At 40.6% G+C, this 17,358-nt stretch overlaps 1 protein-coding gene across 1 annotated transcript in view; it reads left to right on the top strand.

Moving 5' to 3' along the window:
- The window catches only part of LOC115160603 (fibroblast growth factor 14-like), a 74,648-nt gene that overhangs the window by 29,809 nt on the left and 27,481 nt on the right, over nt 1–17,358 (top strand). Inside the window, exon 3 of the mRNA XM_029710797.1 lies at nt 1,808–1,911. Coding sequence (XP_029566657.1) covers nt 1,808–1,911 — 104 coding nt within the window. The remainder of the gene's footprint in view (nt 1–1,807; nt 1,912–17,358) is intronic.

Genomic DNA, 17,358 nt, shown 5'->3' with positions numbered 1-17,358 from the left:
TACAATGACAGCCTAGGAACAGTGGGTTAACTGCCTTGTTCAGGGGCAGAACGACAGATTTTTTCCTTGTCAGCTCGGGGATTCAATCTTGCAACCTTTCGGTTGCTGGCCCAATGCTCTAACCACTAGGCTACCTGCATCTTTGGCAGTGATTACAGCATCGAGTCTTCTTGGGTATGACGCTACAAGATTGGCACACCTGTATTTGGGGAGTTTCTCCAATTATTCTCTGCAGATCCTCTCAAGCTCTGTCAGGTTGGATGGGGGGGAGGGGTGGGGGGGCGTTGCTGCACAACTATTTTCAGGTCTTTCCAGAGATATTCGATCGGGTTCAAGTCCAGGCTCTGGCCGGGCTATTCAAGGACATTCAGAGACTTTTCCTGAAGCCACTCCTGCGTTGTCTTGGCTGTGTGCTATTTCGTTGTCCTGTTGGAAGGTGAACCTTCGCCCCAGTCTGAGGTCCTGAGGGCTCTGGAGCAGGTTTTCATCAAGGACCTTTCTGTACTTTGCTCCGTTCATCTTTGCCTCAATCCTGACTAGTCTCCCAGTTCCTGCCGCTGAAAAACATCCCCACAGCATGAGTTCAATCTTGGTTTCATCAGACCTTAGAATCTTGTTTCTCACGGTCTGAGAGTCTTTAGGTGCCTTTTGGCAAATTTCAAACGGGCTGTCAATTGCCTTTTACTGAGAAGTGGCTTCCGTCTGGCCACTCTACCATAAAGACCTGATTGGTGGAGTGCTGCAGAGATGGTTGTCCTTCTGGAAGGTTCTCCCATCTCCACAGAGGAACTCTGGAGCTCTGTCAGAGTGACCATTGGTTTCTTGGTCACCTACATGACCAAGGCCCTTCTACCTCGATTGGTCAATCTGACCCAGCGACCAGCTCTAGGAAGTATCTTGGTGGTTCCAAATTTCTTCCATTTAAGAATGATGGAGGCCACTGTGTTCTTGGGGACATTCAATGATACAGAAATGTGTTAGTACCCTTCCCCAGGTATGTGCCTCGACACAATCCTGTCTTGGAGCTCTATGGACAATTCCTTCGACCTCATGGCTTGGTTTTTGCTCTGACATGCACTGTCAACTGTGTGACCTTATATAGACAGGTGCGTGCCTTTCCAAATCATGTCCAATCAATTGAATTTACCACAAGTGAACTCCATTGAAGTTGGACAAACATCTCATTGATGATCAATGGAAACAGAATGCACCTGAGCTCAAATTCTCAAATTCTCAAAGTCTCATAGCAAAGGGTCTGAATACTTGTGTAAATAAGGTATCTGTTTTTTTTATATTAATAAACCTGTTTTCGCTTTTTCATTATGGGATATTGTGTGTCGATTGCTGAGGATTTTCATTTCATTTTAATCCATTATAGAATAAGACTGTAACGTAACAAAATGTGGAAAAAGTGAAGGGGTAAGAATACTTTCCGAAGGCACTGCAGCTGACTTGTTTTCTGCAGATGTACTGTATGTTAGGTAAGTTAGCTATTATGAATATATAACACTCATCTGCTGTCGACATCAGGATACATTTTTAGAGCACTAGTTAGCTTCAAAAGTGGTTAGTAGCTTTGACTGCATGCTGCCAGTGGATTCAGAGCCATCCAGTGGCTAGCCACACTACAAACTTCATTTTTACCAGGTTCCTGTGAAGTAATTGTAATTACAGTCCACCACAACATACCCAGCAAGGGGTCTATAAAGGTCTGTCTGTCTCTCTGGCTCTCTGTTTTTCTTTCTGGCTCTATCTCTATGTGTCTGTCTCTGACTCTCTGCACCTATTTCCATTAACTGTTTTCCAGCTTTGTTTAACCTCATTCCTGTGGGCCTCCGAGTTGTTGCAATTCAGTCCGTGATGACAGGGTTGTACATCGCCATGAACGGGGAGGGCCATCTGTACACATCAGTGAGTAACAGTCTATTCTATTGTATTCTGTTTCTAGTTGTTTCTAGACAATTTTATTCTAACAATTGCATTTTCTGCTTGTGTTGCATTTGCAGGTTAGCGTTTTTCGTCATGAAATCTTGTTCTGGAGGCAGCTCTGCAGACTAGTCACTAGCTGGCACAGCCACATAGTCATAAAATCTGATTTTAAACCTAACGCCAACCTTAACGCTAACCTTAACCACACTGCTAATCCTAATGCCTAACCTTAAATTAAGACCAAAAAGCTCATTTTTGTTTTCATGAATTTTTACAATATAGCCAATTTTGACTGGCCAACCTAAGGAGAATTCGCTCAGCTCTGCGTCCAGGACAAGACTCATGACAATAAACATCAACCTGCGTAACATTTGGGACATAAAGTCATGACACAAAGTTCATGCTTATAATAACTCAAGAAACAGTCAATACACATTAAATGCAATATATGTCCTGCTAAGATATGCAGCCATCTTTGTGATCATTTCATATTACGAATTTTAGAGATGCACGGGTACACACATGTTCGTTCACACAAACAGTCATAGAATAAACATTGGGATATGATATTGTAACAGGACAATGTCGACCTTCTCTGAGTTTTCGGTGTCAGAGTTAATACTTTTTACAGCAGAGCAATGTTGGTGTTGAGACTATTTACTGCAGTATCTCAAGGCTAATTGCTCTGCAGAAAAGATGAGAAATCCCAATACACACAGCTCCATGCATATAGATTTGTATTCATCACATGAAATACCTCCAGAATCACATCACATACATATTTTCAGTGTATGTATCAAGAAAAACAATATCAAATCAAATCAAATTGTATTTGTCACGTTTGGTTAAGAGCCCATAAAACGGCAGCCATCCCCTCTGGCGCCATCTTTTAAAAAATGTTTTTATTTAACCTTTATTTAACTAGGTAAGTCAGTTAAGAACAAATTCTTATTTACAATGACAGCCTACCTATCTTCATCCGTAATGAATGGCAGACAGTTCATCATACTGTGTAGAATAATATATTTATATTTTATTGCACATTTTTATGGTGTGTTTGCAGTTTGTTGCAAATATTTTTTCCAAAATGGAATTAAACATTGAAGACAACAAAATGGTAAAAAAAAGAACTAAAGAGAAGATATATGATGTGTCAATTCTGTCAATCAACCATTTATTGTCCCTTACAAAAACAAAAGTATATTTTTCATCTGGTGCAAATGCTAGGTAAATCTGGCCCAAAGAGCCTTATGCTTTGGTGATCACTTGGGGAAATGAAATTGATAGAAACACAATATTGGTTCATCTGTACAGCAAATAATTTACATATCACCTGTTGTTAGTGCTCCTGGTGTCACGGCTGTCGTCGGTGAATGAGGACCAAAATGCAGCAGGTACGTGTATGCTCATTTTAAATGATTATTTCTTTTCAAAAACAACTGAATACAAAAAATAACAAAAACCACTAGAAACGAACGAACGACAACAAACAGTCTGGCCAAGCATAGGCTCAACACAGAACAATCACCCACAAATAACAAACACAAACACACCCTCATATATGGGACCCTCAATCAAAGGCAGATAGACAACACCTGCCTTCAACTGAGAGTCCCAACCCCAATTAACCAGACATAGAAACAGACATACTAGACTAGACATAGAATAACTGAAAACCAAACAGTGCCCAAAAACCCCGGAATACTTAAACCAAATGACCCTTCACCAAAACACACCACCCCGAACCACATAAAACGAATACCCTCTGCCACGCCCTGACCAAACTACAAAAACAATTAACCTTATATACTGGCCAGGACGTGACACCTGGGCAGTGATATGAATGTTTGTTAACCTCTTGCGTATATCCTACCACTGGGGGCGCCACAGCGCATTTTGGAAAAAATTCTTTCCCATTTTCAACGGCCTACTAATCAAACTCAGAAGCTAGGACATGCATATACTTATTTTATATGGATAGAAAACACCCTAAAGTTTCTAAAACTGTTTGAATGGTGTCTGTGAGTATAACAGAACTCGTATGGCAGTCAAAACCCCGAGACCGATTGAACCAGGAAGTGGGATTCTGAATTGTGGACTCGACTTTACAGCCTTCCCTGTAATTCACAACGTGAAAAAATGATAATTGAGCACTTTCCAGTGCTTCCACTAGATGTCCCCAGTCTTTACAAAGTGTTTTGAGGCTTCTGCTGTCGAAACTCAGTGCAGGAGACGATGTGGCAATTGGTCACAGTAGGAGGGCCATCAGCATTGTGACGTCGACGGCCGTGTCTGCCCCCACCTTTGGAAACGTTTTGAAAGACAATGAAATCGTCCCACTCGAATCTTATTGGCTCTCTTGTTGAAACAGGCCCTGAAGATTAATGTTATACAACGTTTGACATGTTTGAACGAACCTAGAGGAGGGAAAAAAGTAATTTTCGTTAGCCAAGTGCCGCGCACGGATCAACATTTGGTTACAGCCTTAGGACGCGCTAACAACAGCAAGCTAATGGAACATAAAGGATGGACTTTTTCGACCGAAAATACATTTGTCGTGGACCTGGGATTCCTGGAAGTGCTTTCTGATGAAGACAACTAAAGGTGAGGGATTATTGGCAATATTATACAAGATCAGATGTGATGTGCGATTGTTCCAAGATGGCGACGAGCTAGGCTTTCTAGCTCATTTTCTGAGTATCGCATCCCCTTTTTTATCTCAAAGTGTGATTACCCTGTAAAGTTAATTTAAAATCTGTTATGACGGGTGTTTTCAAGAGATATTCATCTATAAATCTTAGATTGACAATATAAAAAAAAAAATTCGTTTTCGAATAGTAATTTATAAAATTGTAGCACTGTTTCCCGGGACGCATTTTATGGGAAAATAGTTAGTCAACGTCAGGTGCCGATGTAAAATGCTGTTTTTATATAGAAATATGACCTTTATTGAACAAAAGATTGCATGCTGTGTGTAACATGATGTCCTAGGTGTGTCATCTGATGAAGTTTGTAAAAGGTTAGTGCTGCATTTAGCTGTTTTTTGGTTATATGTGATGCATGTGCTTGGTCGGAAAATTCATATGATGCTACTTTTACCATGTACTCCTCTAACATAATCTAATATTGTGCTTTTCCTGTAAAACCTTTTTGAAATCGGACAACGAGGGTCGATTCAAGAGAGGTGTATCTATAAAACGATATGACACAGTCCTATATTTGAAAAAAAAAATATTGAATTTCGTTATGCTAATGTCGCTAGGAGTTTTTCGCTGGAAAATGATCCCGCTAATGGGATGAGAGTCTCATTGAGAGCTTGACTTGTATACTTAGCATAGTTGGTCTATAACTCCTTTTAAACAGTGTGTTCTGAAGGTAACTACTTTGTGTAGTCATGAATTACTTTCTCTTATTCATGGACGGTTGTAGTATACAGCAGGGTCAGTGGCCTGGCCACATTTCAATGACTGAAAGTGAAGCTGGTTTTATTGACTTTCTCTCTGTAAAATACACTAGCCATCCTTAAGGCAAAAAGCCATGAAGACGATAGCACTTCATCCAAGGACAGATCTTCCTCTCCTCTCCTCTTCGTTCCCCCTTCCCAGTTTATTTTAAAGGTCCATAATAAACCATTTATAAGGCATTTTTAAGGAATTTACAAACTGTTTGCTCACCATTTATTAATAATTACTCCCACATTTGTAAATGTTAGTAAGCTAGTTATTCACACATTCTGTGTTTTGTCCTTATTCTTTTACCAGGTATTGCGGGAAATCTGAAATTCTAAGTAAATCAGGGCTATATATATATTTAATACACACAGTGCATTTGGAAAGTATTCAGACCCCTTGATTTTTTTCACATTTTGTTAAGTTACAGCCTTATTCTAAAATTGACAAAAATGTTTGTTTTTTTCTCATAAATCTACACACAATAGCCCATAATGATAAAGCAAAAACAGGTTTTTAGAAATTTTTGCTAATTTATTAAATAAACAAATCGGAAATATCACATTTACATAATTATTCAGACCATTTATTCAGTACTTTGTTGAAACACCTTTGTCAGCGATTACAGCATCAAGTGTTCTTGGGTATGACGCTACAAGATTGGCACACCTGTATTTGGGGAGTTTCTCCCATTCTTCTCTGCAAATCCTCTCAAGCTCTGTCAGGTTGGATGGGGAACGTTGCTGCACAGCTATTTTTAGGTCTTTCCAGAGATGTTTGATCGGGTTCAAGTCGGGGCTTTGGCTGAGCCACTCAAGAACATTCAGAGACTTGTCCTGAAGCCACTGCTGGGTTGTCTTGGCTGTGTGCTAAGGGTCATTGTCCTGTTGGAAGGTGAACCGTCACACCAGTCTGAGGTCCTAAGGGCTCTGCAGCAGGTTTTCATCAAGGATCACTCTGTACTTTTCTCTGTTTATCTTTGCCTCGATCCTGACTAGTCTCCCAGTCCCTGCCGCAGAAAAACATATCCACAGCATGATGCTGCCACCACCAAGCTTCACCGTAGTTATGGTGCCAGGTTTCCTAAAGACGTGACGCTTGGTATCCTGGCCAAAGAATTCAATCTTGGTTTCATCAGACCAGACAATCTTGTTTCTCTTGGTCTGAGAGTCTTAAGGTGCCTTTTGGCAAATTCCAAGTGGCCTGTCATGTGCCTTTTACTGAGGAGTAGCTTCCGTCTGGCCACTCTACCATTAAGGACTGATTGGTGGAGTGCTGCAGAGACGGTTGTCCTTCTGGAAGGTTCTCCAATCTCCACAGAGGAACTCTGGAGCTCTGTCAGCTACCTGACTAAGGCCCTTCTCCCTCGATTGGCCAGCTTGCCCGGGCAGCCAGCTCTAGTAATAGTCTTGGTGGATCCAAATTTCTTCCATTTAAGAATGATGGACGCCACTGTGTTTTTGGGGTCCTTCAAGGCTGCAGAAATGTGTTGGTTCCCTTCCCCAGATCTGTGCCTCGACACAATCCTGTCTTGGAGCTCATCGGACTATTCCTTCAAACTCATGGCTTGTTTTTTGCTCTGACATGCACTGTGGGACCTTATATAGACAGGTGTGTGCCTTTCCAAATCCTGTCCAATCAATTGAATTTACCACAGGTGGAATCCAATCAAGTTGTAGAAACAACTCAAAGATGATCAATGGAAACAGGATGCACCTGAAATCAATTTCGAGTCTCATAGCAAAGGGTCTGAATGCTTATGTAAATATGGTATTTCTGTTTTAAATTTTAAAATTTGCTAACATTTCTAAAAACCTGTATTTTGCTTTGTCATTATTTGGTATTGTGTGTAGATTGTTGACGATTTTTATTTATTTAATCAATTTTAGAATAAGGCTATAACGTAACAAAATGTGGAAAAAGCCAAGGGGTCTGAATACTTTCCGAAGGCACTGTGACTATATACACACACACTGAGTGCCAATCTTTTTGTGAGAAATTAGACTGGTCACTCAAGACATTTATAAAGTATTTATAAAGATTAGGGACTGCAAAAATACTTTAATGATTAGTAAATGGTTTATAAATAGTGAACACACAATTTATAAATGCCTTATAAACGTGACCCCCACTTCAATTCAGTCATATGTAGCAACATTTTATATAGTGTGTTTTACTTTGGATGTAGAGGTCCTGGGCTGGCGGGGTTACACGTGGTCTGCGATTGTGAGGCCGGCATTATAAAGGGTTCATAAATGTGGCATAACTGTGACATAACCACCAACATCAAATGTGACATAACCCACTATGCACCTCATTAGATGTTCCAACATATTGCACACCATGTCTGCTGCAGATGGACAAGAGAGAGCCATAAGAAAAAAAGATTTGATATGTCATGGAAATAAAAGTGCTGAAAATGTTGGCTCACTATTTAAATAGAAGATGGACAACAAGCTAGAGAAGGAGAAATACCAGAGTTTTGGTGCAAGTACAGCCGACTAGCGCTAGCTAACTTTATAACTACCTAGCAAAAAATATCGCAGTTCTCTACTGTATCAAATGTCCACCCCATCACCAATTAAAACATGGTTTTATGAAATGATTATTCTTATGAATTTATTTGAGTTTGTGACAACACATCATATTCAAATCAAATGAAATTGTATTTGTCACAGATACATGTTTAGCAGATGTTATTGCGGGTGCAACGAAATATCTAACAAGTAATATCTAACAATTTTACAACAATACACAATACACACAAATCTAAAGTAAAGGAATGGAATTAAGAATATATAAATATCTGGCCTAGCAATTTCAGAGCAGCATAGACTAAGATACAGCAGAAAAGGATAGAATACAGTATATACATATGAGATGAGTAATGAAAAATATGTAAACATTATTAAAGTGACTAGTGTTCCAATGATTATTTCAAGTCTATGTATATAGGACAGCAGCCTCTAATGTGCTAGTGATGGCTATTTAACATTCTGATGGCCTTGAGAAAGAAGCTGTTTTTCAGTCTCTCGGTCTCAGCTTTGAAGCAACTGTACTGACCACGCCTTCTGGATAATAGTGGAGTGAACAGGCAGTGTCTCAGGTGGTTGTTGTCCTCAATGATCTTTTTGGCCTTCCTGTGACATCGGGTGCTGTAGGTTTCCTGGAGGGCAGGTAGTTTTCCCCCGGTGATGCTTTGGGCAGACCACACCACCCTCTGGAGAGCCTTGCGGTTGCGGTGATACAGCCCGACAGGATGCTCTCAATAGTGCAACTGTAAAGGTTTGTTAGGGTTTTAGGTGCCAAGACAAATTTATTCAGCCTCCTGAGGTTGAGGAGGTGCTGTTGCTCCTTCTTCATCACACTGTCTGTGTGGATGGACCATTTCAGTTTGTCAGTGATGTGTATGCGAAGGAACCGTTTCCTGAAGTCCAAAATCAGCTCCTTTGTTTTGTTGACATTGGGTGAGAGATTATTTTCCTGGCACCACACCCAGGGCCCTCACCTCCTCCCTGTAGGCTGTCTCGTCATTGTTGGTAATCAGGCCTACTACTGTTGTGTCATCTACAAACTTGATGATTGAGTTGGAGGTGTGCGTGGCAACCCAGTCATGGGTGAACAGGGAGTACAGGAGGGGGCTGAGCACGCATTCTTGTGGGGCCCCTCTGTTGAGGATCAGCGAAGTGGAGGTGTTATTTCCTACCTTCACCACTTGGGTACAGCCCGTCAGGAAGTGTAGGACCCAGTTGCACAGGGCGGGGTTCAGACCCAGGGCATCAAGCTTAATGATGAGCTTGGAGGGTATTATGGTGTTGAATGCTAAGCTATAGTCAATGAACAGCTTTATTACATACTTATCCAGATGGTATAGGGCAGTGTGCAGTGCGATGGCGTTTGCATCGTCTGTGGATCTATTGGGGCGGTAAGCAAATTAAAGTGGGTCTAGGGCAGGCCTGGGCAACTCCAGTCCTCTGGGGCCTGATTGGTGTCACACTTTTGCCCCAGCCTCAGCTAACACCCCTGACTCGTATAATCAACTAATCATGATCTTCCCTTTAAAATGCAATTAGTTTAAATCAGCTGTGTTTGCTAGGGATGGGGGAAAAGTGTGACACCAATCAGGCCCCCGAGGACTGGAATTGCCCAGGCCTGGTCTAGGGTGTAAGGTAAAGGTGATATGATCCTTAAAACCTGTTGGGGATAGGGGGCAGTTTTTGCACGGCCGGATAAAAAAACGTACCCGATTTAATCTGGTTACTACTCCTGCCCAGTAACTAGAATATGCATATAATTAGTAGATTTGGATAGAAAACACTCTAAAGTTTCTAAAACTGTTTGAATGGTGTCTGTGAGTATAACAGAACTCATATGGCAGTCAAAACCCTGAGACAAATCCTAACAGAAAATGGAAATCTGATGTGTGGAATAACTTCAAACCTTTGCCATTGAAACACACAGGGGCTTATTAATCATGTAGCACTTCCTAAGGCTTCCACTAGATGTTGACAGTCTTTACAAAGTGGTTTGAGTTTTCTATGGTAGAAACTGACCCAAAGAGAGGCTTTGGAAGTTGGTCACAGGTGGAGGGCCATTACCATTATGATGCGGGCGCCCCTGGCTACCCTCCCCTTTCGAAACGTTTAGTAAGACAATGCAATCGTCCGCCTTGAATATTATTGAAGCTCTGGTTGAAAAAGGCCCTAAAGATTTTTGTTATACAACGTTTGACATGTTTGGAACAAACGTAAATATATATTTTTTGCACATTCGTGACGACAAGTCCAGCGCGCCTCGTACATTATGAGTAGCCTTCGGAACGCGCTAACAAGAAGGAGCTATTGGGACATAAATTATTGGGACAAAAATTACTTTTTCGGACATAACTACATTTGTTGTTGACCTGGTATGCCTGGAAGTGCCTTCTGATGAAGATAATCAAAGGTAAGGGAATATTTACAATAGTATTTTTGATGGTTGATGGTTCCAAGATGGCACTAACATGTATCGCCTAGCCTATTTTTCTGAGCATACCACGTTGTTTATTGCAAAGTGTGATTTCCCAGTAAAGTTATTTTTAAATCTGGGAATGCGGTTGCATTCACAAGATGTTAATCTATAATTCTTTGAATGACAATATAAAATTTTAACAATGTTTTCGAATAGTAATTTTGTAAATTGTAGCGCTGATCCACCGGAAGCATTTGAGGAAAAATATTTTCGGAACATCATGCGCCGATGTAAAATGCTGTTTTTATATATAAATATGAACTTTATCGAACAAAAAATGCATGTATTGTGTAACATGATGTCCTAGGAGTGTCATCTGATGAAGATTGTCAAAGGTTAGTGCTGCATTTAGCTGTGTTTTGGGTATTTGTGATGCATGCTAGTTGCTTTGAAAATGGCAGTGTGATTATTTCTGGCTGGGAACTCTCCTAACATAATCTAATGTTTTGCTTTTGCTGTAAAGCCTTTTTGAAATCGGACAACGTGGTTCGATTCAGGAGAGGTGTATCTATAAAACGGTGTAAAATAGTCATATGTTTGAGAAATTGAAGTTGTAGCATTTATGAGGTTTTGTATTTCGCGCGACGCGATTCCACTGGCTGTTGACTGGGGTGGGACGCTTGCCCAGAGAGGTTTTTAACTAGTCTCTCAAAGCACTTCATGATGACAGAAGTGAGCCCTACGGGGCGATAGTCGTTTGCTTTCTTGGGCACAGGAACAATGGTGGATATCTTGAAGCATGTGGGGACATCAGACTGGGATAGGGAGAGATTGAATATATCTGTAAACACACCAGCCATCTGGGCTGCCAGCCTTGCGAGGGTTAACACGCTTAAATGTCTTACTCACGTTGGCCATGGAGAAGGAAAGCCCACAGTCCTTGGTTGCAGGCCGCATCGGTGGCGCTGTGTTACCCTCAAAGTGGGTGAAGAAGGTGTAAAGCTTGTCCACAAGCAAGACGTCGGTGTCCGTGACGTGGCTGGTTTTCCCTTTGTAGTCTGTGATTGTCTGTAGATCCTGCCACATATGTGAGCTGTTGAATTGCAGCTCCACTTTGTCTCTATACTGATGTTTTGCCTGTTTGATTGCATTACAGAGGGAATAACAACACTGTTTGTATTCAACCATATTCCCAGTCAACTTGCCATGGTTAAATGTGATGGTTCGTGATTTCAGTAATGCACGAATACTGCCATCTATCCACTGTTTCTGGTTAGGGTAGGTTTTAATAGTCATAGTGGGTACAACATTTCCTATATATTTCCTGATAAACTCAGCCAAAGGGAAGGCCTTGTAGGCATCCCGGAAGTTGGAGTTGCAGTGGTCAAGTGTTTTAGCAGCACGAGTACAACAGTCATTGTGTTGATCGAACTTCTGTAGTGTTTTTCTCAAATTTGCTTTGTTAAAATCCCCAGCTACAATAAATGCGGCCTCAGGATATGTTGTTTCCAGTTTGCATAAAGTCCAGTGAAGTTCTTTGAGGGCCGACGTGGTATCGGCTTTAGGAGGAATATACACGGCTGTGACTATAGCCAAAGAGAATTCTCTTGGGAGGTAATACGGTCTGCATTTGATTGTGAGGTATTCTAGCTCAGATGAACAAAAGGACCTGAGTTCCTGTATGCTATCCCAATCACACCATGAGTAATTAATCATGAAACATACTCCCCCGCCCTTCTTCCCGGATCGTTATTTATTTCTGTCTGCGCGATGAACTGACAACCCAACTGGCTGTACGGACTGAGCCAGTATATCCCGAGAGAGCCATGTTTCAATGGAACAGAGTATGTTACAATCCCTGATGTCTCTCTGGAAGGAAATCCTCTCCCTGAGCTTGTCAACTTTATTATCCAGAGACTGAACATTAGCAAGTAATATACTCAGCAGCGGTGGGTGGTGTGTGTGCCCCCTGAGTTGGACTTCGGCATGCCACCAAAGTCCACTCCGAGTACCTCTCCTCCACCAGCTGTGTTTTGGGTCAGCGTCTGGAATCAGTTCAATTGCCCTGGGGGGTTCGAACAAAGGATCCAATTCGGGAACGTTGCATTCCTGGTCATAATGCTGGTAATGCTGGTGAGTTTCCGACGCTCTGATAACCAAAGTTCTTCCCGGCTGTATGTAATAACACAAGAAATAACATATAAAAAACAAAATACTGCAAAGTTTCCTAAGAGCTAGTCCCAATTCTCCTCCCTTCTCCCAAAGTGTGCATTTGCACACTCCCCTGTCATGGATTTAAAATAATTGGATCGATGTAAGTGTAGCAGATGGGGATCTGTGGAACACACACCTCAGCCTGAGGTGTTGCCCTTTGCGCAATTGAAGGTGGCCTTTTTCATGAGCTGGATGGGCCGTGAGGCTTCAGGAAGGCAGTCGTGTGTGTTTACTAGGCAGAAGTCCAGTATGAGCTGAATCAGGGTGAACTGGTAAACTCTAACTAAGAAGCTTGATAGTCCTTTACATAATCATTGGCTGAAATTAGTTTCCACCATTGTTAAATGTATTTAATTATTTTTATTTAACCTTTGTTTAACTAGGCAAGTCATTTAAGAACAAATTTGTATTTACAATGATGGCCTACAATTGATTGGGAAGTGTGCAAGTGTACACTTTGGGAGAGGGGTGGAGAATTGGAATGCAGTCCATATCAAATCTAATTTTATTGGTCACATACACATGGTTAGCAGATGTTAATGTAAGTGTAGCGAAATGCTTGTGCTTCTAGATCCAACCATGCAGTAATATTTAACCTCTCTAGGGTATGTGGGACGAAATCGTCCCACCTACTCAACAGCCAGTGGAATCCCGTGGCGCGATATTCAAATACCTTAGAAATGCTATTACTTCAATTTCTCAAACATATGACTATTTTACACCCTCGTTAATCTAACCACACTGTCCCATTTCAAAAAGGCTTTACAACGAAAGCAAAACATTAGATTATGTCAGCAGAGTACCCAGCCAGAAATAATCAGACACCCATTTTTCAAGCTAGCATATAATGTCACATAAACCCAAACCACAGCTAAATGCAGCACTAACATTTGATGATCTTCATCAGATGACACTCCTAGGACATTATGTTATACAATACATGCATGTTTTGTTCAATCAAGTTCATATTTATACAAAAAAACAGCTTTTTACATTAGCATGTGACGTTCAGAACTAGCATTCCCACCGAACACTTCCGGTGAATTTACTAAATTACTCATGATAAACGTTCACAAAAAACATAAATTATTTTAAGAATTATAGATACAGACTCCTTGCAATATTCTGAGTGGATAGCTCGCCATCACGGGCTAGCTATTTTGACACCCACCAAGTTTGGCACTCACCAAACTCAGATTTACTATAAGAAAAATTGGATTACCTTTGCTGTTCTTCGTCAGAATGCACTCCCAGGACTTCTACTTCAATATCAAATGTTGGTTTGGTTCAAAATAATCCATAGTTATGTTCAAATATACTCTGTTTTGTTCGTGCGTTCAAGACACTATCCGAAGGGTAACGAAGGGTGATGCGCCCCAGCATGTCAAACGCTGTTTAAAATCAATTTTTTCATGCGATTATTCTCGTAAAAAAGTGATAATATTCCGACCGGGAAACCCTGCTTTCGTTCAAAGACTAAAAATCTAAAATGGACTCTTCATGTGCATGCGCGCACCAGTCTCATTGTTCTCAGATCGAGCACTTACCAAATGCGCTACTGTTTTTCAGCCATGGCCTGCAAAGTCATCATTCAACGTTCTGGCGCCCTCTGAGAGCCTATGGGAGCCGTAGGAAGTGTCACGTTACAGCAGAGATCCTCAGTTCTCAATAAAGAGAGTGTAGAAGGCCAAGAAATGGTCAGAGAGGGTACTTCCTGTTTGGAATCTTCTCAGGTTTTTGCCTGCCATATGAGTTCTGTTAGACTCACAGACACCATTCAAACAGTTTTAGAAACTTTAGAGTGTTTTCTATCCAAATCTACTAATTATATGCATATTCTAGTTCTGGGCAGGAGTAATAACCAGATTAAATCGGGTACGTTTTTTATCCGGCCGTGCAAATACTACACCCGATCCCCAACAGGATAAGTTGGATGCACTGTGTGTGCAATAATAGTGTTAAACCTGATTTTTAAATGACTACCTCATCTTTGTACCCAAAAATACAATTATCTGTAAGGTAATTTCAAACAGATTCATCAACAAACACCAGGGAGGTTTTTTTTATCCTGTTAGGGCTAGGGGGCAGTATTTACACGGCCGGATAAAAAACGTACCTGATTTAATCTGGTTACTACTCCTACCCAGTAACTAGAATATGCATATAATTATTTGCTTTGGATAGAAAACACCCTAAAGTTTCTAAAACTGTTTGAATGGTGTCTGTGAGTATAACAGAACTCATATGGCAGGCAAAAACCTGAGAAGATTCTGAACAGGAAGTGGCCTGTCTGACAAGATCTTGTTCTTCTTGTCTCTGTTTATTGAAGACTGAGGATCTTTGCTGTAACGTGACACTTCCTACGGCTCCCATAGGCTCTCAGAAGGCGGGAAAAAGCTGAATGATGTCATTCCAGCCCCAGGCTGAAACACATTTGCGCTTTTGGCAAGTGGCCGATAAGAGGATAATGGGCTTAGGCGCGTGCACGAGTCGATCCCGTGCTTTATTTTCTTTCGTCTATTTACCTAAACGCAGATTCCCGGTCAGAATATTATCGCTTTTTTACGAGAAAAATTGCATAAAAATTGATTTTAAACAGCGGTTGACATGCTTCGAAGTACGGTAATTGAATATTTAGAATTTTTTTGTCACGAAATGCGCCGTGCTCGTAACCCTTATTTACCATTCGGATAGTGTCTTGAACGCACGAACAAAACGCCGCTGTTTGAACATAACTATGGATTATTTGGGACCAAACCAACATTTGTTATCGAAGTAGAAGTCCTGGGAGTGCATTCTGACGAAGAACACCAAAGGTAATCAAACTTTTCTAATAGTAAATCGGAGTTTGGTGAAGGCTAAACTTGCTGGGTGTCTAAATAGCTAGCCCTGTGATGCCGGGCTATCTACTCAGAATATTGCAAAATGTGCTTTCACCAAAAAGCTATTTTAAAATCGGACATATCGAGTGCATAGAGGAGTTCTGTATCTATAATTCTTAAAATAATTGTTATGCTTTTTGTGAATGTTTATCGTGAGTAATTTAGTAAATTGTTAGTTATTTCGCCAGAAGTTTGCGGGAGGTATGCTAGTTCTGAACGTCACATGCTAATGTAAAAAGCTGGTTTTTGATATAAATATGAACTTGATTGAACAAAACATGCATGTATTGTATAACATAATGTCCTAGGTGTGTCATCTGATGAAGATTATCAAAGGTTAGTGCTGCATTTAACTGTCTTCTGGGTTTTTGTGACATTATATGCTAGCTTGAAAAATGGGTGTCTGATTATTTCTGGCTGGGTACTCTGCTGACATAATCTAATGTTTTGCTTTCGTTGTAAAGCCTTTTTGAAATCGGACAGTGTGGTTAGATTAACGAGAGTCTTGTCTTTAAAACTCAGCGCCTCTTTGCTTGACATCATGGGAAAATCAAAAGAAATCAGCCAACTTAGTGTAAACTTCTGACGCACTGGAATTGTGATACAGTGAATTATAAGTGAAATAATCTGTCCTCTGGTCTGATGAAACAAAAATAGAATTGTTTGGCCATAATGACCATCATTATGTTTGGAGGAAAAAGGGGGAGGCTTGCAAGCCGAAGAACACCATCCCAACCATTGCAGCATCATGTTGTGGGGGTGCTTTGTTGCAGGAGGGACTGGTGCACTTCACAAAATAGATGGCATCATGAGGGAGGACAATTGTGTAGAGATATTGAAGCAACATCTCAAGACATCAGGCAGGAAGTTAAAGCTTGGTCACAAATAGGTCTTCCAAATGGACAATGACCTCAAGCATACTACCAAAGTTGTGACAAAATGGCTTAAGGACAACAAAGTCAAGGTATTGGAGTGTCCATCACAAAGCCCTGACCTCAATCCTATGGAACATTTTTGGGCAGAACTGAAAAAGCATATGCAAGCAAGGACTACAAACCTGACTCAGTTACACCAGCTCTGTCAGGAGGAATGGGCCAAAATGCACCCAACTTATTGTGGAAGCTTGTGTAAGGCTACCCGAAACGTTAAACAAGTTAAACAATTTAAAGGCAATGCTACCAAATACTAATTGAGTATGTAAACTTCTGACCCACTGGGAATGTGATGAAATAAATTAAAGCTGAAATAAATCATTCTCTCTACTATTATTCTGACATTTCACATTCTTAATATTAAGTGGTGATCCTAACTGACCTAAAACAAGGAATTTTTAGTAGGATTAAATGTCAGGAATTGTGAAAAACTGAGTTTAAATGTATTTGGCTAAGGTGTATGTAAACTTCTGACTTCAACTGTGTATACAAAAGAGAGTCTGCAGAACAAAGTAAGGCACGTCATTCATTCAAAGGCTGTGTTTCCTAGTTATTTTGGGGTCAAAGCGCAAAAGAAAGTATTAAATAAGTGCAATATCAGCAGTATCTCTGAAAAAGTTGACCTACTCTATGGCTTGCTTAGTAGTCCCCGTCCCCCCAAGGTGAATGAATTGAAAATAATATTTTAGGGTTAGTAGGTTTAATTCAATATTTTCTCACCCATCTAAACACAATAAACTATAGGCTTGCCATAACAAAGGGTTTGAATACTTATTGACTCAACACATTTAAATCTTTTCTTTTTTAATTCATTTCTAAAAACATAATTCCACTTTGAAATGATGAGGTATTGTGTGAACGCCACTGACAAGATCCATTTTAAATTCAGGCTATAACGCAAAAAAACATGGGAAAAGTCAAGGTGTTGAATACTTTCTGTTGGCACCGTATGAAATGTAAGGGAATACCCCCCTGATTTGGACAAAATAACATGGCAACATA

The sequence above is a fragment of the Salmo trutta genome, chromosome 24 (genome assembly GCF_901001165.1).
Source record: "Salmo trutta chromosome 24, fSalTru1.1, whole genome shotgun sequence".
Classification (NCBI taxonomy): domain Eukaryota; kingdom Metazoa; phylum Chordata; class Actinopteri; order Salmoniformes; family Salmonidae; genus Salmo; species Salmo trutta.
Note: the sequence above shows the minus strand (reverse complement) of the source record. Positions and strands in the feature narration are given on the sequence as shown.